Consider the following 27,559-nt stretch of genomic DNA (forward strand, 5'->3'; position numbering starts at 1 on the left):
CCCCAATGTTTATAGCAGCACTCCCAACAATAGCCAAATTATGGAAAGAGCCTAAATGTCCATCAACTGATGAATGGATAAAGAAATTGTGGCTTATATACACAATGGAGTACTACGTGGCAATGAGAAAGAATGAAACATGGCCCTTTGTAGCAACGTGGATGGAACTGGAGAGTGTGATGCTAAGTGAAATAAGCCATACAGAGAAAGACAGATACCATATGGTTTCACTCTTATGTGGATCCTGAGAAACTTAACAGAAACCCATGGGGGAGAGGAAGGAAAAAAAAAAAAAGAAGTTAGAGTGGGAGAGAGCCAAAGCATAAGAGACTCTTAAAAACTGAGAACAAACTGAGGGTTGATTCGAGGTGGGAGGGAGGGGAAGGTGGGTGATGGGTATTGAGGAGGGCACCTTTTGGGATGAGCACTGGGTGTTGTATGGAAACCAATTTGACAATAAAATTCACATATTGAAAAAAAAGTTAAAAAAAACGTCGCAAAACAAACAAAAAAATAAAATAAAATAAAATAAATAAATGTCTGGTAGAATTCCCCAAGGAAGCCATCTATACCTGGACTCTTATTTATTGGGAGAGTTTTGATAACTGATTCAATTTCTTCACTGGTTATGGGTGTGTTCAAATATTCTGTTTCTTCCTGTTTGAGTTTTGGAAGTGTGTGGGTGCTTAGGAATTTGTCCATTTCTTCCAGGTTGTCCAGTTTGTTGGCATATAATTTTTCATAGTATTCCCTGATAATTGCTTGTATTTCTGAGGGGTTGGTTGTCATAATTCCATTTTCCTTCATGACTTTATCTATATGGGTCCTCTCCCTTTTCTTTTTGAGAAGCGTGGCTACAGGTTTATCAATTTTGTTTATTTTTTCAAAAACCCAACTCTTGGTTTCATTGATTGCTCTATGGTTTTTTTAGATTCTCTGTTGTTTATTTCTGCTCTGATCTTTATTATTTCTCTTCTTCTGCTGGTTTTGGGGTGTCTTTGCTGTTCTGCTTCTGTTCCTTTAGGTGTGCTGTTAGATTTTGTATTTGGGATTTTTCTTGTTTCTTGAGATAGGCCTGGATTGCAATGTATTTTCCTCTCAGGACTGCCTTCGCTGCATCCCAAAGCGGTTGGATTGTTGTATTTTCATTTTCGTTTGTTTCCATATATTTTTTAATTTCTTCTCTATTAATGATGAATTTAAAAAAATGAGTGGGCCTGGTTGACCCACTCATTCTTTAGTAGGGTGTTCTTTAACCTCCATGCTTTTGGAGGTTTTCGAGACTTTCCTGTGGTTGATTTCAAGCTTCATAGCATTGTGGTCTGAAAGTATGCATGGTATGATTTCAATTCTTGTATACTTATGAAGGGCTGTTTTGTGACCCAGTATGTAATCTATCTCAGAGAATGTTCCACGTGCACTCGAGAAGAAAGTATATTCTGTTGCTTTGGGATGCAGAGTTCTAAATAGATCTGTCAAGTCCATCTGATCCAATGTATCATTCAGGGCCCTTGTTTCTTTATTGACCGTGTGTCTAGATGATCTATCCATTTCTGTAAGTCCCCTGCAATTACCACATTCTTATCAATAAGGTTGCTTATGTTTATGAGTAATTGTTTTATATATTTGGGGGCTCCCGTATTCGGCGCATAGACATTTATAATTGTTAGCTCTTCCTGATGGATAGACCCCGTAATTATTATATAATGCCCTTCTTCATCTCTTGTTACAGCCTTTAATTTAAAGTCTAATTTGTCTGATATAAGTATGGTTACTCCAGCTTTCTTTCGACTTTCAGTAGTATGATAAATAGTTCTCCATCCCCTCACTCTCAATCTGAAGGTGTCCTCAGGTCTAAAATGAGTCTCTTGTAGACAGGAAATAGATGGGTCTTGTTTTTTTACCCATTCTGATACCCTATGTCTTTTGGTTGGTGCATTTAGTCCATTTACATTGAGTGTTATTATAAAAAGATATGGGTTTAGAGTCATTGTGATAGCTGTAGGTTTCATGCTTGTAGTTGTGTCTCTGATACTTTGTGGTCCTTGCAACATTTCACTTACAGAATCCCCCTTAGAATCTTTTGTAGGGCTGCTTTAGTGGTGACTAATTCCTTCAGTTTTTGTTTGTTTGGGGAAACCTTTATCTCTCTTTGTATTCTGAATGACAGACTTGCTGGATAAAGGATTCTTGGCTGCATATTTTTTTTCTGTTCTTCACGTTGATTATTTCCTGTCTTTCCTTTCTGGCCTGCCAAGTTTCAGTAGATTTGTCTGCTACTACACTTATGTGTCTACCTTTGTATGTTAAGTTCCCTTTATCCTATGATATGTCATGCAGAAGATCAATTCAAGTTACCTTCTGAAGGGAGTTCTCTGTGCCACTGGATTTCAATGCCTGTTTCCTTCCCCAAATCAGGGAAGTTCTCAGCTGTGATTTGTTCAAGTACACCTTCTGCCCCTTTCTCTCTCTCTCCTTCTTCTGGATTCCTATGACATGGATATTGTTCTGTTTAATTACATCACTTAGTTCTCTAATTCTCCCCTCATACTCCTGGATCGTTTTATCTCTCTTTTACTCAGCTTCCTCTTTTTCCATAATTTTGTCTTCTAATTCACCTATTCTCTCCTCTGCCTCTTAAATGTGTGCTATGGCCACCTCCGTTTTATTTTGCACCTCATTTATAGCATTTTTTAAAATTTATCATGACTATTTCTTAGTCCCTTGATCTCTGTAGCAATAGATTCTCTGCTGTCCTGTATGCTTTTTTAAAGCCCAGTGATTAAGTTTATGACTGTTATTCTAAATTCTTGTTCTGTTATATTGCTTATATTGGTTTTGATCAATTCGTTAGCTGTCACTACCTCCTGGAGTTTCTTTTGAGGAGAATTCTTCTGTTTTGTCATTTTACCTAGTTTTCTGCCCCTGATGCATTTTAAAAGCTTGTGTGCTCTGCACCTGTGAGCACTGCTATATTAATGGAGGGTCATACACTGTCTAGGGTGTGGCCCTTCAGGAGGTGTTTTTTCAGTGATCGTCACATACTGTTATTGTGACTTTGGTTATTTTATTACCCTACTCATAGTAATATTTTATACACTCCACCAGGTGTGCTTTTATTTGTTCATTGGAGTAGCCCTGTAAAGGAAAACAGATAGACAAATAGGAGACAAAAAACACGCAAACACACAAATAACAAAAAACAAACAAAAATAAAAACCTCAAGACTTAAAAAAAAAAAAAGCCCCCAAACACCGACTATAAGTAATGAAAAGGGTTTAGGCAGTGCTGATGGAAGAACATATACAAAGAAACAAATGTAACTGGAGGGGTGGGGTGGGGAATAAACATTGATTTGGCAGAGAGACAAAAAGGCTGAATTCCGAGAGAGAGAGAGAGAGAGAGAGAGAGAGAGAGAAAGGAAAATAAAGAAGGAGGTGGGGAAAACGAAGCAAAGATAAAATTATTCAGGGAAACTATATGGCTTGATTTATTCCAGAGAGAGAGAAAGGAGTATAAAGAAGGAGGTGTAGAACATGTATCAAGACAATGGATTAAATGTGCCTGTTCAGACAGTCACCAGCCCAGGGGAGGGAAGAGATAAGGAGGAGAAATGGCGGGGGGGGGGAGAGTATATCTATATATCCAGAATAGACCTAGAGTTAATCCAGGCAATGCTGCATCGCTTGTCAGGTGTAGCTGTTTGCAGGGTCTGTGCCGTTCCGGTAGATATGCAGTTACCCAGTACAAGGGGGTGTGGATTGGCGTTTTCTGGACCCACCTCCACTATGGGCCCTGGGAGTTATCCCTGAGGCCCCACCTTGGTGGTGGTGATGGTGGTGGTGATGGTGGTGGTGGTGGTGGTGGTGGTGGGCTGGGGTGTGGGGTGGGGATGGTGATCTCCCAGTCTCTTTTGCACAGAGCCAGACCCAGTGGACTCTGAGTCGTCCTCACTATGCTGCAGGTGCAGACAGCGGTGGTCCTTCTTGCTCCACCAACTCCCCTGACGCTGCTCTTGGCTAGGACTCATAGTCCCACCCCATGTGCTCTGGTGCTGGGGAAGCACCTCTCAGTGCAGCAATATGTGGTCCCAGTTGGCTGTGTCTGTGCCGCCACACTACAGGGAGGACTGACTTCTATTGTGAACTGAGAGCTGCTGCCCTCGCCGCCAGCCCCCGAGGTGGTGGACACAGGCAGGCTTTGTCTTTTCCCACATCACTCCAGGGAAATGGCTGCCTTATCCTCCTGCAGACTGTGCCCTAGGCCCAGCCACTGTGCCCAAGGGGGGGGGGGGGTGGCGGACTCAGGCAGGTTCTGTGGTATCATGCAGCCCTCCAGGGAGGGAACCACTTTCTCCAGCTCTGCACTGAGCCTCTGACCTACCACCTCACCCAGGCCTGGCTCCCCACCTCCCCAGGTGTGTGAACAGGGAGCCGGCCCCAGTCTGGAGAAAGCCCAGCATTTAGAGATTGCATCCTTCTCAGTCAGTCTCAGTCTGAGGGCTTTCTCCTGTCCAGCAATGGTCCTACACTTCCCTAGCCACTCTTTCTCTTCCCTTTGTCTCTCCGCAGAAGGGGGTCCCTCCCCTCCATGCCCACATAGCCTTTTTTTAATCTCCTCCAGTTCGCAGTTACCCACCTATCTTTTTTCCAGCTTTCCAATTTTCTTCCTAGTAGATTCAGTCTCTTTTCCTCCCAGGCTCTGGTGTTCAAAGTCTTTTGGCTTCTACACTTCTTTGTTTGAGAGACGTGGGACGTATGGATCCCCCTACTTCTCTGCCGTGTTTGGTTTCAGGTCTTACATTCAAATTGTTATAATCCATTTTGAGTTGAATTTTGTGTACGGTGTAAGACAATGGTCTAGCCATCATTTTTTTTGCATGTGGTAACCCACTTCTGGGTTCTCTATTCTGTCCCATTGATCTGAGTGTCTATTTTTGTGCCAGTACCATACTGTCTTGATGGTTACAGCTTTGTAGTATAGCCTGAAGTCTGGGATTGTCATGCCTCCATCTTAGTTTTCTTTTTCAAGATTGCTTTGGCTATTTGGGGTCTTTTCTGGTTTCATGCAAATTTTAGGATTGTGTATTCTAGGTCTGTGAAGAATGCTGGTGTTATCGTGTTAGGGATTGCAATTTTTTAATTAATTTTTTTTGTGGAGTCTTTAGGGCTTTTTATATATAATATTGTGTCAGCTACAGATAGTGAGTTTTAGTTCTTCCATTTCAATTTAGATGGACTTTCTTTTTTTTTTTTTTACCATTTATTCAGTTTTGCTATGAAACTGAAAGTCAACCACAAGAAAAAATTTACATAAGATAGAAGTAACAATCAACACCACAGAAATACAAACAATTATAAGAGAATATTATGAAAAACTATATGCGGGGCACCTGGGTGGCTCAGTCAGTTAAACATCTGACTTTGGCTCAGGTCATGATCTCACGGTTTATGAGTTTGAGCCCTGCGTCGGGCTCTGTGCTGACCGCTCAGAGCCTGGAGCCTGCTTCAGATTCTGTGTCTCCTGTTGCTGCCCCTCCCCTGCTCATGCTCTGTCTCTCTCTGTCTCTCAATAATAAATAAACATTAAAAAAAATTTTTTTTAATCTTTAAAAAAAAAATAAAAACTATATGCCAACAAATTGGACAACCTAGAAAAAATAGGTAAGTTTCTAGAAACATAAACTACCAAAACTGAAACAGGAATAAATAGAAAACAACAGACTGATAAACAGCAAAGAAATTAAATCAGTAATAAAAAACTCCCAACAAACTTGAGTCCAGGGCCAGATGGCTTCACAGGTGAACTCTACTAAACATTTAAAGAAACACTCTACCAAATGTTCTTCTCAAACTATTCCAAAAAATAGCAATGAAGGTAAACTTCCAAACTCCTTCTATGAGACCAGCATTACCTGAATACCAAAATCAGATAAAGACTCCACTAAAAAAGAGAACTACAGGCCAATATCCCTGGTGAACATAGATGGAAAACTTCTCAACAAAATACTAGCAAATCAAATCCATAAATACATTAAACTCATTCACCACGATCAAGTGGGATTTATTGCTGGGTTGCAAGGGTGGTTCAGAATTCACAAATCAATCAACATGATACACGACAGTAATAAAGGAAAGGGTAAAAACCGAAAGATCATTTCAATATAGGCAGAAAAAGCATTTGACAGAGTACCACATCCATCCTTGATAAAAACTATCAACAAAGTAGGGATAGATGCAACATACCTCAACATCATAAAAGCCATATAAAAAAAGCCCACAACTAATATCATCCTCAATGGGGAAAAATGGAGAGCTTTTCCTTTAAGAAGAAAACAATGTCCACTCTCACCATGGTTATTTAACATAGTACTAGAAGTCCTAGTCACAGCAATAAGACATCAAAAAGGCATCTGAATTAGCAGGGAAGAAGTCAAACTTTCACTATTTGCAGACAAGATGATACTCCACATGAAAAAAACCCAAACACTCCACCAAAAGTTGCTATAACTAATTAAAAAATTCAGTAAAGTTGCAGGATACAAAATCAACAGAGAAATCTGTTGCATTTTTACATCAATAATGAGGCTGCAGAGAGTGAAATTCAGGAATCAATCCCATTCACAATTACACCAAAAACAATAAGATATTTAGGAATAAATCTAACCAAAGAGGTAAAAGATCTGTATTTTGAAAACTATAAAACACTGATGGAAGAAATTGAAGATGATATAAAGAAATGGGAAGACATTCCTTGCTCATGGATTAGAAGAAAGAATATTGTTAACAATATCTATACTACCCAGGGACACCTGGGTGGCTCAGTTGGTTGAGCATCCGACTTCGGCTCTGGTCATGATCTCATGGTTTGTGAGTTCGAGCCCCACGTCGGGCTCTGTGCTAACAGCTCGGTCTGGAGCCTGCTTTGGATTCTGTGTCTCCCTCTCTCTCTGCTCCTCCCCTTCTCACACTCTGTCTCTCTCTCAAAAATAAAGATTAAAAAATTTTTTTAAAAATCTATACTACCCAAAGCAGTCTACACATTTAATGCAACCCCGATCAAAATACCAATGGTATTTTTCATGGAGGTAGAACAAACCATTGTAAAGTTTGTATAGAGCAACAAAAGACCCCAAATAACTAAAAGCAGCCTTGAAGAAGAAGGGAAAGCTGTAGGCATCATAATTCCAGGCTTCAACTTCTATTACAAAGGTATTGTGACGAAGACAGTATGGTACTGGTACAAACATAGGCACATAGATCCATGGAACAGAATAGAAAACACGAAGGGATACATGCACCATGATATTTATAGCAACATTATCAACAGCAGCCAAATTATTGGAGCAGCCCAAATGTCCATTGACTGATGAATGGATAAAGAAGATGTGGTATAGGGGCGCCTGGGTGGCGCAGTTGGTTAAGCGTCTGACTTCAGCCAGGTCACGATCTTGTGGTCCATGAGTTCGAGCCCCGCGTCGGGCTCTGGGCTGATGGCTCAGAGCCTGGAGCCTGTTTCCGATTCTGTGTCTCCCTCTCTCTCTGCCCCTCCCCCGTTCATGCTCTGTCTCTCTCTGTCCCAAAAATAAATAAACATTCAAAAAAAAATTAAAAAAAAAAAGATGTGTTATATATATGTATACACATACACACACACACACACACACACACACACACACACCGGAATATTACTGAGCCATAAAAGAAAATGAAATCTTATATAAAATCAATGCACAGAAATCGGTTGCATTCCTATACACCAACAATGAAGTCACAGAAAGAGAAATCAAGGAATCGATCCCATTTACAGTTGCACCAAAAACCATAAAATACCTAGGAATAAATCTAACCAAAGAGGTGAAAAATCTATACACTGAAAACTCTAGAAAGCTTATGAAAGAAATTGAAGAGGACACCAAAAAAATGGAAAAAGATTCCATGCTCCTGGATAGGAAGAACAAATATTGTTAAATGTCAATACTAGCCAAAGCAATCTACATATTCAATGCAGTCCCTATCAAAATAACACCAGCGTTCTTCACAGACCTAGAGCAAATAATCCCAAAATATGTATGGAACCAGAAAAGACCCCAAATAGCCAAAGCAATCTTGAAAAAGAAAACCAAAGAAGGAGGCATCACAATCCCAGACTTCAGGCTATACTACAAAGTTGAAGTCATCAAGACAGTATGGTACTGGCACAAGAACAGACACTCATATCAATGGAACAGAATAGAGAACCCAGAAATGGACCCACAAACATATGGTCAACTAATCTTTGACAAAGCAGGAAAGAATATCCAATGGAATAAAGGCAGTCTCTTCAGCAAGTGGTGCTGGGAATACTGGACAGCAACATGCAGAAGAGTGAACCTGGACCACTTTCTCACACCATACACAAAAACTCAAACTCTTTGATCTTGGCCACAGCAACTTCTTACTCAACACGCCTCCAGAGGCAAGGGAAACAAAAGCAAAAATGAACTACTGGGACCTCATCAAAACAAAAAGCTTCTACACAGCAAAGGAAACAATCAACAAAACTAAAATGCAACCTACAGAATGGGAGAAGATATTTGCAAATGACATATCAATAAAGGGTTAGTATCCAAAATCTACAGAGAACTTATCAAACTCAACACCCAAAAAACAAATAATCCAGTGGCGAAATGGGCAAAGGACATGAATAGACACTTCTCCAAAGAAGACATCCAGATGGCCAACTGCCACATGAAAAACTACTCAACATCACTCATTATCAGGGAAATACAAATCAAAACCACAATGAGATAACACCTCACACCTGTCAGAAAGGCTAACATTAACAAGTCAGGCAACAACAGATGTTGGCAAGAATGCAGAGAAAGAGGATCTCTTTTGCATTGTTGGTGGCAATGCATGCTGGTGCAGCCACTCTGGAAAACAGTATAGAGGTTCCTCAGAAAATTAAAAATAGAATGACCCTACGACCCAGCAATTGCACTACTAGGCGTTTATCCACGGGATACAGGTGTGCTGTTTTGAAGGGACACATGCATCCTCATGTTTATAGCAGCACTATCAACAATAGCCAAAGTATGGAAAGAGCCCAAATGTCCATCGATGAATGAATGGATAAAGAAGATTTGGCGTATATATACACAATGGAGTATTATTCAGCAATCAAAAAGAATGAAATCTTGCCATTTGCAACTACATGGATGGACCTGGAGGGTATTATGCTAAGTGAAATTATTCTGTCAGAGAAAGACAAACATCATATGACTTCACTCATATGAGCACTTTAAGAGAGAAAACAGATGAACATAAGGGAAGGGAAACAAAAATAGTACAAAAACAGGGAGGGGGACAAAACAGAAGAGACTCATAAATGTGGAGAACAAACTGCGGGTTACTAGGGGTAAGGGGCACTAAGGAATCTACTCTGGAAATCATTGTTTCACTATATGCTAACTAGTTTGGACGTAAATTTTAAAAAATAAAAAACTGAATTAAATTAGATATCCATAAAAAAGAGAGAGAGAGAGAGAGAGAGAGAGAGAGAGAGAGAATGAAATCTTGCCATTTGCAATGACCTGCTTAGAGCTAGAGGGTATTATGCTAAGCGAAATAAGGCAGTATTGTGGTCCAGGTTCATTCTTCTGCATGTCGCTGTCCAGTTTTCCCAGCACCACTTGCTGAAGAGACTGTCTTTATTCCATTGGACATTCTTTCCTGCTTTGTCAAAGATTAGTTGGCCATACGTTTGTGGGTCCATTTCTGGGTTCTCTATTCTGTTCCATTGATCTGAGTGTCTGTTCTTGTGCCAGTACCATACTGTCTTGATGATTACAACTTTGTAGTATAGCCTGGGATATAGTAAGTATAGTATAGTAAGTATAGTATAGTATAGTAAGTAAGTATATTATAGTAAGTAAGTATAGTAAGTATAGCCTGAGATGTAGTAAGTCTGGGATTGTGATGCCTCCTTCTTTGGTTTTCTTTTTCAAGATTGCTTTGGCTATTTGGGGTCTTTTCTGGTTCCATACATATTTTGGGATTATTTGCTCTAGGTCTGTGAAGAATGCTGGTGTTATTTTGATAGGGACTGCATTGAATATGTAGATTGCCTTGGGTAGTATTGACATTTAACAATATTTGTTCTTCCTATCCAGGAGCATGGAATCTTTTTCCATTTTTTGGTGTCTTCTTCAATTTCTTTCATAAGCTTTCTAGAGTTTTCAGTGTATAGATTTTTCACCTCTTTGGTTAGATTTATTCCTAGGTATTTTATGGTTTTTGGTGCAACTGTAAATGGGATCGATTCCTTGATTTCTCTTTCTGTGACTTCATTGTTGGTATATAGGAATGTAACTGATTTTTGTGCATTGATTTTATATCCTGCAACTTTGCTGAATTCATGAATCAATTCTAGCAGTTTTTTGGTGGAATCTTTTTGGTTTGCCATATAGAGTATTATGTCATTTGTGAAGAGTGAAAATTTGACCTCCTCCTGGCTGATTTGGATGCCTTTTATTCCTTTGTGCTGTCTGATTGCAGAGGCTAAGACTTCCAATATTATGTTGAATAACAGTGGTGAGAGTGGACATCCCTGTCTTGTTCTTGACCTTAGGGGGAAAGTTGTCAGTGTTTCCCTGTTGAGGATGATATTAGTGTTGGGTCGTTCATATATGGCTTTTATGATCTCGAGGTATGCTCCTTCTATCCATACTTTCTTGAGGGTTTTTATCAAGAAAGGATGCTGTATTTTGTCAAGTGCTTTCCCAGCATCTATTGAGAGGATCATATGGTTCTTGTCCTTTCTTTTATTGATGTGATGAATCATGTTAATTGTTTTGCAGGTACTCAACCAGCCCTGCATCCCAGGTATAAATCCCACTTGATCGTGGTGAACAATTTTTTTAATGTAATAATTTGGAGCTGTTTGGCTAATATCTTGTTGAGGATTTTTGCATCTATGTTCATCAGGGAACTTGGTCTATAGTTTTCCTTTTTAGTGGGGTCTCTGTCTGGTTTTGGAATCAAGGTAATGCTGGCTTCATAAAATGAGTTTGGAAGTTTTCCTTCCATTTCTATTTTTTGGAGAAGCTTCGAGGAATAGGTGTTAACTCTTCCTTAAATGTTTGGTAGAATTCCCCTGGAAAGCCATCTGGCCCTGGACTCTTGTTTTTTGGCAGATTTTTGATTACTAATTCGATTTCCTTACTTGTTATGGGTCTGTTCTAATTTTCTATTTCTTTCTGTTTCAGTTTTTGTAGTGTATATGTTTCTAGGAATTTGTCCATTTCTTCCATATTGCCCATTTTATTGGCATATAATTGGTCATAATATTCTTTTATTATTGTCTTTATTTCTGCTGTGTTGGTTGTGATCTCTCCTCTTTCATTGTTTATTTTATTTATCTGGGTCCTTTCCTTTTTCTTTTTGATCAGACTGGCTAGTGGTTTATCAATTTTGTTAATTCTTTCAAAGAAGCAACTTCTGGTTTCATTGATCTGTTCTACTGTTTTTTTGGTTTCGATAGCATTAATTTCTGCTCTAATCTTTATTATTTCCTGTCTTCTGCTGGTTTTGGGTTTTCTTTGCTGTTCTTTTTCCACTTCCTTAAGGTGTAAGGTTAGGTTGTGTATCTGAGATCTTTCTTCCTTCTTTAGAAAGGCCTGGATTGCTATACACTTTGCTCTTATGACTGACTTTGCTGTGTCCCAGAGGTTTTGGGTTGTGGTGTTATCATTTTCATTGACTTCCATATACTTTTTAATTTCCTCTTTAACTGTTTGGTTAGCCCATTCATTCTTTAGTAGGATGTTCTTCAGTCTCCAAGTATTTGTTACCTTTCCAAATTTTTTCTTGTGGTTGATTTCGAGTTTTGTAGCATTGTGGTCTGAAAATATGCACGGTATGATCTCGATCTTTTTGTACTTAATTAGGGCTGATTTGTGTCCCAGTATATGGTCTATTCTGGAGAATGTTCCATGTGCACTGGAGAAGAATGTATATTCTGCTGCTTTAGGATGAAATGTGCTGAATATATCTGTTAAGTCCATCTGGTCTAGTGTGTCATTCACAGCCATTGTTTCCTTGTTGATTTTTTGATTTGATGATCTATTGCGATGAATGGGGTGTTGAAGCCTCCTACTATTATGGTATTACTATCGGTGACTTTCTTTATGTTTGTGATTAATTGATGTATATATTTGGATGCTCTCACATTTGGTGCATAAATTTTTACAATTGTTAGGTGTTCTTGGTGGATGGACCCCTTGATTATGATATAATGCCCTTCTGCATCTCTTGATACAGTCTATTTTAAAGTCTAGATTGTCTGATATAAGTATGGCTACTCTGGCTTTCTTTTGTTGACCATTAGCATGATAGATGGTTCTCCATCCCCTTATTTTCAATATGAAGGTGTCTTTAGGTCTAAAGTGGGTCTCTTGTAAACAGCATATAGATGGATCTTGTTTTCTTATCCATTCTGTTACTCTCTGTCTTTTAATTGGAGCATTGAGTCCATTGACATTTAGAGTGAGTACTGAAAGATATGAATTTATTGCCATTATGATGCTTGTAGAGTTGGAGTTTCTGGTGGTGTTCTCTGGTCCTTTTTAATCTTTGTTGCTCTTGAGATATATATCTATCTATCTATCTATCTATCTATATATATATATATATATCTTTTCTCCCCTCAGAGAGTCCCCCTTAAAATTTCTTGCAGGGCTGGTTTAGTGGTCACAAACTCCTTTAATTTTTGTTTGTCTGGGAAACTTTTTATCTCTCCTTCTATTTTGAATGACAGCCTTGCTGGATAAAGAATTCTTGGCTGCATATTTTTCTGATTCAGCACACTGAATATATCCCGCCACTCCTTTCTGGCCTGCCAACTTTCTGTGGATAGGTCTGCTGCAAACCTGATCTGCCTTCCCTTGTAGGTTAGAGACTTTTTTTTTCCCTTGCTGCTTTCATGATTCTCTCCTTACCTGAGTATTTTGTGAATTTGACTATGATATGCCTTGTTGATGGTCAGGTTTTGTTGAATCTAATGGGGGTCCTCTGCTTCCTGGATTTTGATGTCTGTGTCTTTCCCCAGGTTAGGAAAGTTTTCTGCTATGATTTGCTTACATAACCCTTCTACCCCTATTTCTCTCTCTTCCTCTTCTAGGACCCCTATGATTCTGATGTTGTTCCTTTTTACTGAGTCACTGATTTCTCTAATTCTTAAATCATGCTCTTTTGCCTTAGTCTCCCTCTTTTTTTGTGCTTCACTATTCTCTATAAGTTTGTCCTCTATATCACTGATTCTCTTTTCTGCCTCATCCATCCTTGCCACCGCTGCATCCATCCATGATTGCAGCTCAGTTATAGCATTTTTAATTTCATTCTGGCTATTTTTTATGTCTTTTATCCCTGCATAAAGTGATTCTAATCTATTTTCAACTCCAGCTAGTATTCTTATTATTGTGATTCTAAATTCTGGTTCAGACATCTTGCTTGTATCTGTGTTGGTTAAATCCCTGGCTGTCGTTTCTTCATGCTCTTTCTTTTGGGGTGAATTCCTTTGTTTTGTCATTTTGAAGGGAGAAAAGGAATTAATGAGGTAGAAAAATTAAAATTAAAAAAATTAAAATTAAAAAATTAACTCCCCCCACACACAAATCGAATAAATGATGCTAGATCCTAGGTGTGTTTTGGTCTGGGTGTTGAAAGTGGTTTGACAGATTAGAGAAAAAAGGGGAGGAAAAAGGAAAAAAGAAAGGAAATCGTTTGAGAATTTCAAAAAATGAATACACTGAAGTAGACTAAAATGAGATGATGGAAGTAAAATAAAATTTGAAAAAATATACACAGGGGCGCCTGGGTCGCGCAGTCGGTTAAGCGTCCGACTTCAGCCAGGTCACGATCTCGCGGTCCGTGAGTTCGAGCCCCGCGTCGGGCTCTGGGCTGATGGCTCAGGGCCTGGAGCCTGTTTCTGATTCTGTGTCTCCCTCTCTCTCTGCCCCTCCCCCGTTCATGCTCTGTCTCTCTCTGTCCGAAAAATAAATAAACGTTGAAAAAAAATTTTTTTATAAAAAAAAATATACACAGAAGTAAAGAATATAGTAGACAAAATTAAAGAAATATTTTATTAAAAATTAAAAATAAAAATGAATTTTTCTTTTTCTATATTCAAGAGAAAGAAAAGAAACAAAAAAAGAAAGAAGAAAAAGGAAAATAAAGGAAAAAAGGAAATCATTTGAAAATTTGAAAAAATGAATACACTGTAGTAGACTAAAACAAAATGATGGAAGTAAAATAGATTTTGAAAAAATTTACATAAAGGCAAAAAATATAGTAAAAAATTAAAGAAAAATATTTTTAATAGAAATTGAAGGTAAAAATGAAGTTTTTCTCTCTCTGCTTTCAAGAAAAAGAAAAGAAACAAAAAACAGTAAAAGAAAAAGAAAAAAGCAATTGTTTGAAAATCTGAAAAGATCAATACACTGAACTAGACTAAAATAAAATGGAAGTAAAATAGAATTTGAAAAAATTTACACAAAAGTAAAAAATATAGTAATAAAAGTTAAATAAAAATATTTTTAATAAAAATTGAAAATTAAAATGAATTTTTTCTCTTTCTGTATCCAAGAAAAAGAAGTGTAAAAGAGAAAAAAAAGAAAGAAAATTGAATAGATGGACCTGCTAACAGATTGAAATAGGACTGAAATTACTTTCTTTTCCCCTAAAAGTCAGTCTATGTAGTGCTTTATAGTCCATAAACTAAGCCGGCGGTGAGACTTGTGTTCCTGAAGAGTGAAGTTGGCCCAGTTGGGCAGGGCTCAGTGTAACGGCTCCGATTTCCACTAGATGGTGCTGGTAGCCTACTGGGATGGATTGTTGTGGAGCTCGTAGGTGCATATGTGCATGGGCAGGGGTGGCGAAAATGCCTCCACCCAGCTACCCAGTCTGTTCTCCCAGATCAGCAATCACGCACCTACCCTCTGTCTTCAGCTTTCATCCACTCCCTGCTTTTTCACTCTTTGTGACCAGGCCCCAGGCACTACCTCTCTCCTGGGTTTTGTCTCAGATGCAGCTGCTTTCCCCAGCCCCTTACTTCCAAAAGACTGCGGCTTTGACCTGTCCTGCCCCTCTGCAGAAGGGTCTCACCAATCAATGGCAAATGCTGGTTGCACCCAGGAACACCTGCTGGACCCTTCTGCTGCTGGTGCCCCGACACTGCGGCCAGGTACCAGCCCACCCCAGAAAAAGTTCATGAGATAGTGTAGCAGCAGCATTTCAGGGATTATGGAAGATCACAACACACATCTGGCACTAGGCTTCACTCTTAATGACCTTGTTCCAGCACCAGCGAATGTGGCCATTTTCTGGGGTCTGCTGGGACCAGGTGGCTTCAACAGTCTCTACCAAATGTCTTTCCAGCAGTGGAACCGCTTTTCCCCGTATGACCCAAGATCCTCCCTGACCCCATTCTGTTCCTGGGGATTTGCCCTTCCCTCCAGAGCACTGCCAAGATATCGAGCTGTGGAGTTGCAGACTTTGCACTCCCCTTGTTTACAGTCTTAATGGAATTTAAACCCTCTCCTTTCTCCTTTCTCCCTTTTTAGTTTAGTCCCTGCAGCTGTTTCCAATTTTCCACTTTATCTCCAGCTGCTTTTGGGGAGGGGTGCTTTTCCCGTATTCTCTCCCCACTCCCCAGTCTCCATCCTCTCTCCGCTAGCAAAAGCACCTCCCTTCCTGCACCTCTTGCTCCCCAAGTCCACTTCTCTGTGCCACGTACCTGCTGAATTCTGTGGTTCAGGTTGTGCAGATTGTTGTGTTAATCCTCCAGTCAGTTTTCTAAGTGTGTAGGATGGTTTAGTGTTGGTCTGGCTGTATTTCATGGACACGAGACACACAAAAAACTTCCATGCTGTCTGCCATCTTGGCTCCTCCTCCATCCATAATTTCTTTATCCATTCATCAGTTGATGGACATTTAGGCTCTTTCCATAATTTGGCTATTGTTGAAAGTGCTGCTATAAACAACATGCTTAAACCTTGAAAACATTATGCTAAGTGGAATAAGCCAGGTACATGATTTCCTTACATGTGATACCATGTATGGGCAAATTTACAGAGACAGAAAGTAGATTGGAGGCCAACAGGGGCTACTGGTGGCTAATGGAAAGTTACTGCTTAATGAACATAGAGTTTCTGTTTGGGGTGATGAAATAGTTGTGATACTTACACAATACTGTGAATGTAAAAGAGTTCTGAACTGCACATTTAGAAATTATTAAAATGGCAAATTCTCTATTACATATTTTTTACCATTATTACAAAACTTTTTAAGGTATAATAAACATAAAGATAGACAAACTGACAATGGAACAGAATACAGGCCCAGAGATAGATTTACTCATATATGGTACTGGAAAAATATCTCTGGACTTCCACTTCCTGCTATACACAAAAAATTCTAGAAGAATTGCATGCAATGAAATATAAAACGTAAAACAATAAAGTTTTTTCTAATACCTCTCTTTTTAAAATTAACACTTTATTTTTTAGAGCAGTTTAAAGTTTGCAACAAAATTAAAGGGAAGGTACAGAGATTTCTTACATCTCCACTGCCTTCTGCCACATACAACACCCCCCCATCCCAACATCCCCCACCAGAGTGATACATTTGTTACAGTTGATGAACCTATGCTCACACAGTGTCCCCCAGAGTCCATAGTGTACATTGGGGTTTACTCTTGGTGTTGCATGTTATATGGGTTTGGACAAAAGCATAATATACGTACTCATCATTATGGGATCACACGGTGTTTCTGCTTCCCTGAAGATCCTGTGCTCCACCAGTTCATCCCTTTCTTCTTCTCCAACTCCTGCTAGCCACTGATTTTTATTGTGTCCAATAAAAATTGGGGTTTTGCCTTTTCCAGAATATCATAAAGTTAGAGTCCTACATTATGTGGCCTTTTAAGAGTGACTTTTTTTCATTTGATAATATGCATTTAAGATTCCTCCATGTCTTTTCATGGTTTGATAGCTCGTTTCTTTTCAGTCCTATTGTCTGAATGTCCCACAGTTTATCAATCCATTCACCTACAGGAAGACACTTTGGTTGCTTCCAAGTTTTGGAAATCATGAATAAAGTTGCTATACATATCCATGTGCAGGTTTTCGTGTGTATGTAAGTTTACAACTCCTTTTGTAAAGACCAAAGAGTGTGGTTGCTAGATCATATGGTAATGGTATGTTTAGTTTTGTGAGAAACTGCCAAAATGCCTTCCAAAGTGACTGTGTCATTTTGCATTCCATCAGCAATGTGCGAGAGTACATCCATTGTTTACTTCACAAATCGTTCCTTCGATGTTGTATCTAAAACTCACTGTATAACCAAGGTGATGAAATTTTCTTCTGTGTTACCTTCTAGGAGTCAGAATTTTGCATTTCACATTTAGGTCTGTGATGTATTTTGAGTTAATATTTGAAAAGGGTGTAAGGTCTGTGCCTGGATTCACATTTTTGCATGTGGATGTCCAGTTGTGCCAGCAACATTTGTTGAAAAGCTCTCTTTCCTCCATTGAGTAGACTTTGCTCCTTTGTCAAACAATAAAGATTTTAAAAGACAGAGAGAACTTCTTCATGAACTGTCAGTAGGCAACAATTTCTTAAGTAGAATACAAAACCCACTAATCATAAAGGGAAATTTTGGTAAAGTGTACTATGTGAAGTTTAAGAACCTGTGTTCAGGGACGCCTGGGTGACTCAGTCAGTTAAGCGTCTGACTTCGCCTCAGGTCATGATCTTGCAGTTTGTGGGTTTGAACCCCATGTCGGGCTCCGTGCTGACAGCTCAGAGCCTGGAGCCTGCTTCAGATTCTGTGTCTCCCTATCTCTCTGCCCCTGCCCTGTTCTCTCTCTCTCTTTCTCTCAAAAATGAATACATATTTAAACAGTTAAAAAATATATATCTCAGAGGACTCAACTCTCAGTGTTCCATGCCAACTTGGGAAGTTTCAAGGAGAAATCCCTAATTCTCCAATCTCCATGCAACTCACCTACTGTGGCATCTAAAATCCATCCCTTGCAGAACTTTCTCCTCTGGTCCCTTTCACAGTAGCGACTCCCTGCAGCGTCCTGATACTCAGGGAGCCCCAGAGATAACCCCAAGTGGTTGAGGAGGGCAGGGTGGCCAAGGTGCTGTGCAGCTGCCCACTTGGACTAGGGTTGGCTCTCCAAGGCCAGTGAGCCCTGTCTAATGCTGCAGTCTTATTCCATCCCCAGATCCTTCTGACAGATCCCTGCTGCCATGAAGATCGCCGTGATTGGGCAGAGCCTGTTTGGCCAGGAAGTTTACTGTCACCTGCGGAAGGAGGGACATGAGGTTGTGGGCGTTTTCACTGTCCCAGACAAGGATGGAAAGGCGGATCCCCTGGGTGAGTGCGTGGCCCAAGAGCAGGGAAAGGGGGTGCCCGGGCAGGCAGGTAGCAATGGGTGGTGGGTGGGAGCAGATGATTGGAGGGTCTTGTGTTGTTTGTGGGCATCCCTGGCTGGAGGCAGCTGTACATACTCCACCTTGAATCCTGCTCAGGCACCAACTGGCTGCTGGGATTTTCTGGAACAAAGTAAAAGTCCCTTCCCCACCTGATCATGGGGTGGGGGTTGTGTCCTGGAGAAGGGCCATGGAGAAGCCTGGCCTGCTCCCAGGGCCCTGCTCTCTGACTATTCCAGGCTTCTCTGACCCCAGCATCAGTCTCTGAAAGGGCTGCTAGGTGTGAGACACTGCAGGACAGTGTTCTCAGATATGAATGTGCACCATATCCCCATCACTGGGAGTGCCTGTTATGCCCAGTCCTGAGCCCTGCCCTGGGAGTTTGTTTAGAGAGATGGGTGGGGTCTGAGAATCTGCATTTCTAACAAGTTCTCAGGTGAGGCTGAGCCTCTGGCTCTTGGAGGAGCACTGTTTGACAATCACTAGCCTCTGGGCTGGGAACATCAGCAGCACAGCAGGAACCCAGGGGAAGAAGGAGGGGTGCTCAGCTCAAATGAAAAGACCCTCCAGGGACATTCATAAGTCCTTCTTGGGCCAGATGGATGCAGAATATAAAGTGGGGCTTAAAAATGGAAGGCCAGATTGGGAAAGGAGCCTTGTGGGGCTGGCCAGGCACAGGGGTATGGTTCATAGAAATAATCTCTCTAGACTGAAAAGCATAGGCGGACCCCTGGAACCAGCTCCAGCATCATCATGATGCTAGCCAGTGCACACTCTTGGACTTGACCCCAGTGTGATCTGTGATACAACCCGAACTCACCACAAAATGAACCCTGATACCAGCCACTAAGTGACTACTGATACCAGTCTATAAGTCTGGACCCAGATGGAGCCTGGGTGGGGCTGCTTCTTGACCCTGACCTTGGATGTCTTGCAGAAGTATTCCTTGGTCATAGTGTGGACAGCTTTTGCAAGCACAGTCCAGTCGGCTCACTTTGATCCCACGTTCCCTCAACATCCCCAAATGCAGGGCAGAGGCAGAGGGGGCTACAGAGTGGGTCAGGTCTAGTTGGGGACCAGTTATCAGGATGGATGTTCTAATGGAGAACCCAGGATGGGGATGTGTTCATTACGTGCTGAAGAGGGGCAGGCAAAAGGGAACTCCAAGCTATCAGGGTAGTGAATGCAGCTGGCAGCTGCCACCTCCCAGGCGGGGGAAGTAGAAGGAAGCTGTGGCTTCTAAATCTCGGAAGCTTGGGGCTGGAATTCAGACCCATGAGGACTGCATGGTGCTCCTAGGTGTTGGTAACTGGGCAGGTGCAGGTGGGGGTGCTGGCAAGCTGAGACCCAGACTTTGGAAGGCAGACATGATGGGAGGAAAGTGTACGTTTGGGTAATTCTGCAGATGTTGGGAAAACGGCAAATTAATCCAGCTGCTCCTCTGGGAAAGCACTGCTGCAGCTGGGGTTAAGAAGTGAGGTGGCATGGTTGGGTGGGGCTCTCAGGACAGGAACCTGACAGAAAGGAGCAAACCCCACCTCCCTCACTTTCCCCTTCCCCTCAACCTTTTAGTGTCCCTCCATTACCCCTTATTGGCAGTGCTTGACAGGGAGTATTTGACGAAGCAGGAATGCAGTTTGTAGGGTCCCAGTTGCCATCCCAGAAAGTGGTTGAAGGGTGGAGGACAGAAGCTTAGGGACAGCATGGTGAGGCTTTGGGAGGGGTGAGGAGAAGAGCTTAGCCTTCAGGGGTCAGACAGGAACCTGGGAGAGCAGGGAGCTCAGATGCCTTGGTGGTCAGCAGAAGTGAGTCCAGGCAGAGCAGCCACTGCAAACTTGCCCTTGGCCAGTGCTGTCCCCTTGGTTGTGTTCCCTCTGTGCTGCCCAGTGGAGTCCCTCTGGGCAATGGGGAAGGGCAGGAGGGATAGGCTGGGAAAGAAGATGTAGGAGTCACTTTGCTGGGAAGGCAGTGGTGGCTGTGGGTGGATGGGTGCGGGGAGGGGCCGGTTTCTCACCTGCTGTTCCACAGGCCTGGAGGCCGAGAAGGATGGAGTGCCAGTGTTCAAGTTCCCCCGCTGGCGGGTGAAAGGACAGGCTCTGCCCGATGTGGTGGCGAAATACCAGGCTTTGGGTGCCGAGCTCAACGTCCTGCCCTTCTGCAGCCAGTTCATCCCCATGGAGGTCATCAATGCCCCCTGTCACGGCTCCATCATCTACCACCCAAGTCTGCTCCCCCGGCACCGAGGGGCCTCGGCCATCAACTGGTGAGAAAGAGCGAAAACACCCCCATCTGCCAAGAAGTCATCCTCCCCTAGCCCACAACTTTGCTCTGGGGCCACAAAACAGGCATCATGCAGGGGCCCCTCCTGTGCTGCCAGATGGCATCCACATGGCTGACTGGTGAGATGTTCTCAGTAGTGCCAAGAGTGCCAGAGAGAATCAGGGACAGACCTTGCTAAGTGCTCTGGGTTCCTACAGTCAACTGTGAAGTACACACATCAGTGGTCCCACCCTGGCAGGCAGAGTCACTGGAACAGAATGGGTTAAGGGACTCGCCCAAGGGTACCAACCCAGGCAGTGTGGCCAGAGGCCTGCTTGAACCCACACCCACTGCCAGTACACAGCAGCATCCTACTTGGAAAGGGATAGAGATGGAGTAAAAGGTCATCTGAACAAGATGGTTTGACATGGTAAGTGCTAAGGGGACAAATGGAACCATGTGACTGATGGTGCAGTTTAGCTGGGTGATCAGCAAGGGGAGGCATCTGAGCTGGGAAGAGTGGGGGTTTGTAGCCAGACTGAGATTCAGGCTCACCGACCTTAGGGTCAGGCTCCCTGACCTCCTTGGTTATGTCTCTTCATTTCTTAGACCTTAGTTTCCTTATCTGTAAAAGGGGCATATAATGCCTGTGATACCTGTTGGGGTATTATGTCACATCAAGCATATAGGGCTTTTACCACAACACCTAGCAGGTGCTAGGTGCTCCCGGATTGCCCCCTAGACTCAGGCTTTAAAACTTGTGCTCCCTAGGACCCTTATTCATGGAGACAAGAAAGGGGGTTTTACCATCTTCTGGGCAGATGACGGTCTGGACACTGGGGACCTTCTTCTCCAGAAGGAGTGTGAGATCCTCCCGGATGACACCGTGAGCACTCTATACAACCGCTTCCTCTTTCCTGAAGGCATCAAAGGGATGGTAAGGGCTGGGAAGCAGCCATGCCATATGTGGGCCTCCCCTTACTGGTATCCAGGCCCAGCCTGCCCCCCAGGCTCTTTCCCCAGTTCCAGGATTCTAGAGGGAGAGAGCTCTCAAAGAGGCAGGATTAGGACATACAATGTATTGTTGTTAGGCAAGACTCTTGCTTACAACCGACCGAACCCAATTCGGAAAGCTTATCCACAAAGGGAACATTTTTGGCTCATTTAATATAGAAGACAAAAGACAAGGATGGTGCCAAGCATGGCTGAGTCCAGAGATAGAAGCCATGTCTTAGGATTCTGTATCTTTGCCTTCCTTCTGATTCTACTTTTCTTTCTTTGATGAGCTTCATCTTCAGGTGGGCTGCCCTCAAATGAGAGGAAAAGTAGTCACTGATGGCTCGAGGCTTTTGCCTCTGGATTCCAAAGGAAGAAAAACCCTCTTTCTCACAAAATTCCTGAGTGAAAAATCAGAGAAGCCCAACTGTAGTCATATAGGTTAAGTTGTCTGCAGGAGACAGGGTTCTGTTATCAGAGCAAGACAGACAAGAAGGACTGATGTCAGACACAATTGTGGTTGGTACAGCAGGCAGGCCCCATGGGACCTGACCCCTTAGGGACTGGTGTGTCTGTGTGGCTGCTGGTGGTGGAGCCAAAGGAAGCCAGCCAGAGTTGACCAAAAGGCAGAGACACACATGAACTTCTGGTTGGTTCCAGCAGCAGTCAGGAGTCAAAGAGGAGGCTATCTCAGTGAGGAGAACGTTCCCTGTTTGGGAGTAGCGATAAGCAGAGCAATGACGTGAGAGTGCTCACTGCTGCCCAGATGTCAGCCATCTTTTATTTTTCGTGTATATCAAACAGATGCCTCTTGTATTCCCTCCCATGGAGTCCACCTGCTTACAAAAATAATGAACAAAGTAGACTTGCTGGAGATTTGATAGGAGAGACAGAGAAGGAGCTTATCTGACATATCCCACAGGAAACAACTTTAGTGGTTTAGAGCTGCGCCATCCAATATGACACCTGCTAGTCACATGCACCTATTAAATTCATTAAATTGAATTCTAATTAAAAATTGAGGTCCTCAGTTCCCATAGCTACCTTTCAAATCCCCAGTACAGGAACTACACTGGCTGATGGCCACTGTATTGGACAGTTCTGACACAGAACATGTCCCTCATCCAGAAAGTTCTTCTGGGCAGTCCTGCTTTAGATATTTCTGACATTCTCATCACTTCTTGGTTTGGGTATCTCTGGGGTTCCCCCCAGGACCCCCTCAGGATGGGCCTAGGCTCCTTGTCTCTCCTGCCTACTTCCCTGATTCCTTCTTCTACAATCTCCCCTTTTCCTTCACAGAAAAACAGCTTCCTGCTTAATCTCAGACCTCCAAACACTACATGGGGCTCAGAATCCATTCCCCTTAACAGACAGGGAAGGTTTTAGATGAAAATATGGGAATTGTGTTTGTTACATCTGTATAGGGCTTTGTAGTTTATATAATCTAAGTTCTCAGAAGGTATAAGATCTTCTATATAATCTTCTAAAACTGTGTTTGGTAGAGATGGCAGGGTTTTGTACTCCTCCTTCAGAATGGAATTAGATTCAGACTAACTGTACCCATTCCTATCAGGGATATTCCTTGGGTACCCATGGAGTACCTGGCATGGGGCCAGGCAAGTCTGGTCAGTGTGGGGCTGAGTCCAGGTTCATGGTGAACCCAGGGCCTGGGAGTGAGGGGAGGGTTGTAATGCTGGGGATACTAACTGACCTGGTCTCCCCAGGTGCAGGCTGTGAGGCTGATCGCCGAAGGCAAAGCCCCCAGACTCCCCCAGCCTGAGGAAGGAGCCACCTATGAGGGCATTCAGAAGAAGGAAACAGCCAAGGTGAGTGCAGAGCCCTGCCCACCCCAAAGGCTGCCCATGCATGTGCTGGGGTGCAGAGGGTGTCCCAGGGAAGCTGGGGTTTAGGCTGACTAGCCAAGCTATAATTGTTTAAGGCCTGAAGAGAGAGCAGCCCACGCAGGAGAAGTGTGAGCAAAGTTCCTCTGACACGTGGACAGGCAGGCAACAGGGTGTGTTCTGGGTTGTTCTCTGTTCCCCTTTAGGAAGAATGGACAGGCAGGGTCTCCAGGGAGAAGAGCTGAGGTGGGGCAGTGTGTAAAATATCAGCCACAGTGCTGGAAGTCTCTAAGATGAGATCCGAGAAGTAATTCAGTTTCTCAGAGCTACTGCAGCTTTGGGCATGGGGAAGCTTATGGGCTGTACCTCTGATCAGGGCTTATGGGGTGCATAGGGGTCTATGTGAGCCCTACAAGTGAGGGGAAGCTGTTGGGGGGCCTATGGGATGAGCCTGCACTCTGCTGGGGAGTCTGTGTCAGCCCTTGGCCACCTTAACTGAGTGTTATCTTCCCCAATCATCCTCCTAAAGTTTACACAACCAGTGAAAGGCTGGGGTCAGAGAGCACCCAGAGCTGGGGTACCAGAGATCGGCCTGTTCCAGCTCAGGGACTCAGACCAGTGCCCAACAGGAAGTCAGATGTCCCAGCTCATTCCCCAGGGCTCCACTCAGTCAGGGTTCATCAGGATGCAGGACAGGTTGGGGAGGGTGGGAAGTGGGAGGTTGGAGGGTGGTGGGGAAGGGAAGGAGAGAACAGGTGTGTTGTCTGGATGGCCAAGGAGTGGGGAAGAGACTGGCTGAGCACACACGTCCTACCCAACAGATCAACTGGGAGCAGTCAGCAGAGGCAATTCATAACTGGATCCGAGGGAACGACAAGGTGCCAGGCGCCTGGACAGAGGCCTGTGGGCAGGTGTGTTTGTACTTGGCTAGGATTGGGTTGGATACACTCGTGTGCCCTGCTATCAAAATATGTCTGAACTGGCTGTCAAAGAGTCACTGCCTAGACCCCCAAACCCACCCAAGTGCCCCCAGTCACCTCAGTCCCTCTCCTAGGACCATTAGATCTATCCACCATCTGGTGGCTAAAGGATAAAGTTCCAGCACAGCTCAAGGCCTCTGGATCCCTGCAACAGCTCTGGGTTCAAGCTATGTTGGTTGTAAAATATTTTGACTCCCACCCATGGGCTTGCAGAGATCCCAAGTCCAGCTGTGACTTTGACTTGGTCCCAGTGGGGCGGAGTACCATGCTCAGGCTAGGGCTTGGGCATTGGGCAGTCCATATACTGCAGATGGTGAGCCCTGGCACTCACAAGCTCTCAAGAGGTATGGGGATTTGGCAGGACCGTCATTGGGAACAATCTGCTCCCCACAGAGGGCAGTCTTGTTCTCCACAAAGCCTCAGACTGTCCAAACCCCTGACTGCTGACCAACTCCCCAGACTCCATCCACGAGTCTCTCTGCTCCCCCCATCACCACAAGATTCTATGCAATGTGACCAGTGCTTAGTGGCATCCCCAGGGTACTCTGTGATGCCTTGGGCAGATTTTCTCCTAATGTCTCTCCACCTGAGGTCTGAGGCCAGCGGCCAATACATAGGATCCTAGGGGCACATAGAACTTGAGGGCTCCCTGAGGACTCTGAGGCTCTTCCAGGTCTTGTTTGTGCTACTGGAGGCAGAGTCCTAGGGATTGCCTAGGACTAGTCTTGTGTTGTGGCTGCCCTAGCTGCCTCTCTCCTCCCCCTAGCCATGCCCAGCTCCCTTTCATCCCCTTAGCCCTGTTCGACCTTGCCTGGAATGCCAGCAGTGGGGGCCTCTTTCATCTACCATCTTTTGGTTTTCCTGTCCTCAACAGAAGCTGACTTTCTTCAACTCAACGCTAAACACTGCAGGCCTGGTGCCCGAGGGAGAAGCCTTGCCTATCCCAGGAGCCCATCAGCCGGGGATAGTCACCAAAGCGGGACTCATCCTTTTCGGGAATGATGACAGAATGGTAATGGTTCTGCTATGGGTCACATGTCTGTACTTTAGGCTCCAGGTGACACACACATGTCCAGGTGCTCAGCCCTGGCAGTTAGACCCCAGGCTACTCTGGAGAAATCATGGGAAAGTGAGACTGTAGGCTCCAGGAAAACCCCTGGAAAACCCCTTGCTTGCACCCAACCCACTTCCCTGTTCAGGGAAGGCTGGCCCCTTGCTCTTTGTGACCAGGCCCCCCAGCCAGAGTTGGGTGCCCTGTGAGGGTATCAGAATCAGGGAGAGGCTCTTTGCTGGGAGCCCTGAATTTGCAGCCTCCTTTCAGTCCAGCAGAGTGTCCAGGTGCCACTGGGTGTGGTGACTGAATCTCTGTGCCTCAGTTTCCTTCTTTCTGAACAGGGACATCATCGTGAGAACCCCTGGAGCCATGCCAGGCACACAACATGCCCTGACTCATGTTAGCAGACTCCACGACTCTGAGTAACAGCTACTATTTATGCAGTGCCTTCTGTGTGCCTTGGCACTATTTTAAAACAATTTAGATCTATTAAATTTGATTTTCCCAACAACTATATGAGATATGTATTAATATTATACCCATTTGACAGCAGAGAAAACTGAAGCAAAGAGGTTTAAATAACCCTCCCAACATCACCAAGTTAATTTGTGGCAGAGTGGGGATTCAAGCCTTAAAATTCTGGCTCTGATCCCCAGGTTAATACTCCCTCTGTACAGTGGTTGGGCAGGTCTGGACTTTAAGATACTGGGGGCAGGGAAAGAGTACAAGCAGGGGTCTCCAAACACTGTGGAGATTTCAACAAATCTCATGGATATGGAATCATTGGCTGCATCAGTGTGTATAGACCAGATAGAATGTGGAACAGCTTTGCTGGGGATGGATGCGAGCTCACTCTGGGTTCCTATCTTGCTGTGTCTTGCCATTGGAGGGCCTGAGGATGCCTTTAATGTCTGCAAGGTATAGTGAGTGGGTGTTTTAGGTATTCATGATGGATACATGCAGTTGAAAGATGCTATCTGTCTTGGGTCAAGTTCCTTTGAAGCAGTGTCTGAGACAGGAGTTCTTGTGCATGTGACTTATTGAGGGAGTACTCTTGGAAAATCTCATACAATGTAGGGCTAGACTGGGGCAGAGGACAGTGCTAAGCAAAGATATAAGGGTTCTGGAGTCTGCCATCTTCTCTCTGATCCCAAGCACTGCAGTGTGAATTGCATCTGCTGATTATGCCCCTGCATACTCACATCGCTAAGTCCTCAGTTTCTGCTGCCCCTGGAGAAGGAGGGTGGCAATGAGGCATCAGCCCTGGGCCTCTCTATGCATGGCTGCACTTATCCGCCAAAAGCCATGGAGGAGGAAGGTACATGTAGACTGCTAACGACCAATACCGCAGCAGCTGGAGGATGGGAACACGGGCTAGGAGGAGCTCTGGGTAGGGGGCAACAACTGTGCCCTCTGTGATGTCCACAGGGACAGCAAAGCAAAGGAAGTAGCCTTGGCGGAACCCTTGGTTGAAGTATCTTTCAGGAACTTTTAGCTGGGTCTAGCTGGGCTTTAGCTCACAGAAAGCTCCAGAATATCTTCAAAAGTCAAGAGGGTGGAGGCCAAGCAGGGAATCTGGCTTCAGTTATGTCAGGGCATATATAGAGTGTACCGTTCTTATAATTTTTTTTTAATTTTTAATATTTATTTATTTATTTATTATATATAATTTATTGTCAAATTGGTTTCCATACAACACCCAGTGCTCATCCCAACTAAAAATTTTTTTTAACGTTTATTTATTTTTGAGAGAGAGAGAAACAGACAGAGTGTGAGTGGGGGAGGGCAGAGAGAGAAGGAGACACAGAATCCGAAGCAGGCTCCAGGCTCTGAGCTGTCAGCACAGAGCCCGACACAGTGCTCCAGCTCACAAACTGTGAGATCATGACCTGAACTGAAGTCGGACACGTAACATACTGAGCCACCCAGACGCCCCTACCATTCTTGTAAA

The 27,559-nt window shown here is 43.5% G+C and overlaps 1 protein-coding gene across 5 annotated transcripts in view; it reads left to right on the forward strand.

Moving 5' to 3' along the window:
- Window positions 1-27,559, forward strand: part of ALDH1L1 (aldehyde dehydrogenase 1 family member L1) — a 141,833-nt gene that overhangs the window by 27,037 nt on the left and 87,237 nt on the right. For 4 of the 5 annotated variants that reach the window (XM_047849812.1, XM_047849810.1, XM_047849813.1 and 1 more), the window contains exons 2-7: window positions 18,271-18,422; window positions 20,507-20,741; window positions 21,509-21,674; window positions 23,458-23,559; window positions 24,396-24,485; window positions 25,429-25,566. In XM_047849812.1, coding sequence (XP_047705768.1) covers window positions 18,296-18,422; window positions 20,507-20,741; window positions 21,509-21,674; window positions 23,458-23,559; window positions 24,396-24,485; window positions 25,429-25,566 — 858 coding nt within the window. In that variant the 5' untranslated portion in view covers window positions 18,271-18,295. The remainder of the gene's footprint in view (window positions 1-18,270; window positions 18,423-20,506; window positions 20,742-21,508; window positions 21,675-23,457; window positions 23,560-24,395; window positions 24,486-25,428; window positions 25,567-27,559) is intronic. The other variant, XM_047849814.1, reaches the window with a different exon arrangement.

This window comes from Prionailurus viverrinus, chromosome A2, assembly GCF_022837055.1.
Source record: "Prionailurus viverrinus isolate Anna chromosome A2, UM_Priviv_1.0, whole genome shotgun sequence".
Classification (NCBI taxonomy): domain Eukaryota; kingdom Metazoa; phylum Chordata; class Mammalia; order Carnivora; family Felidae; genus Prionailurus; species Prionailurus viverrinus.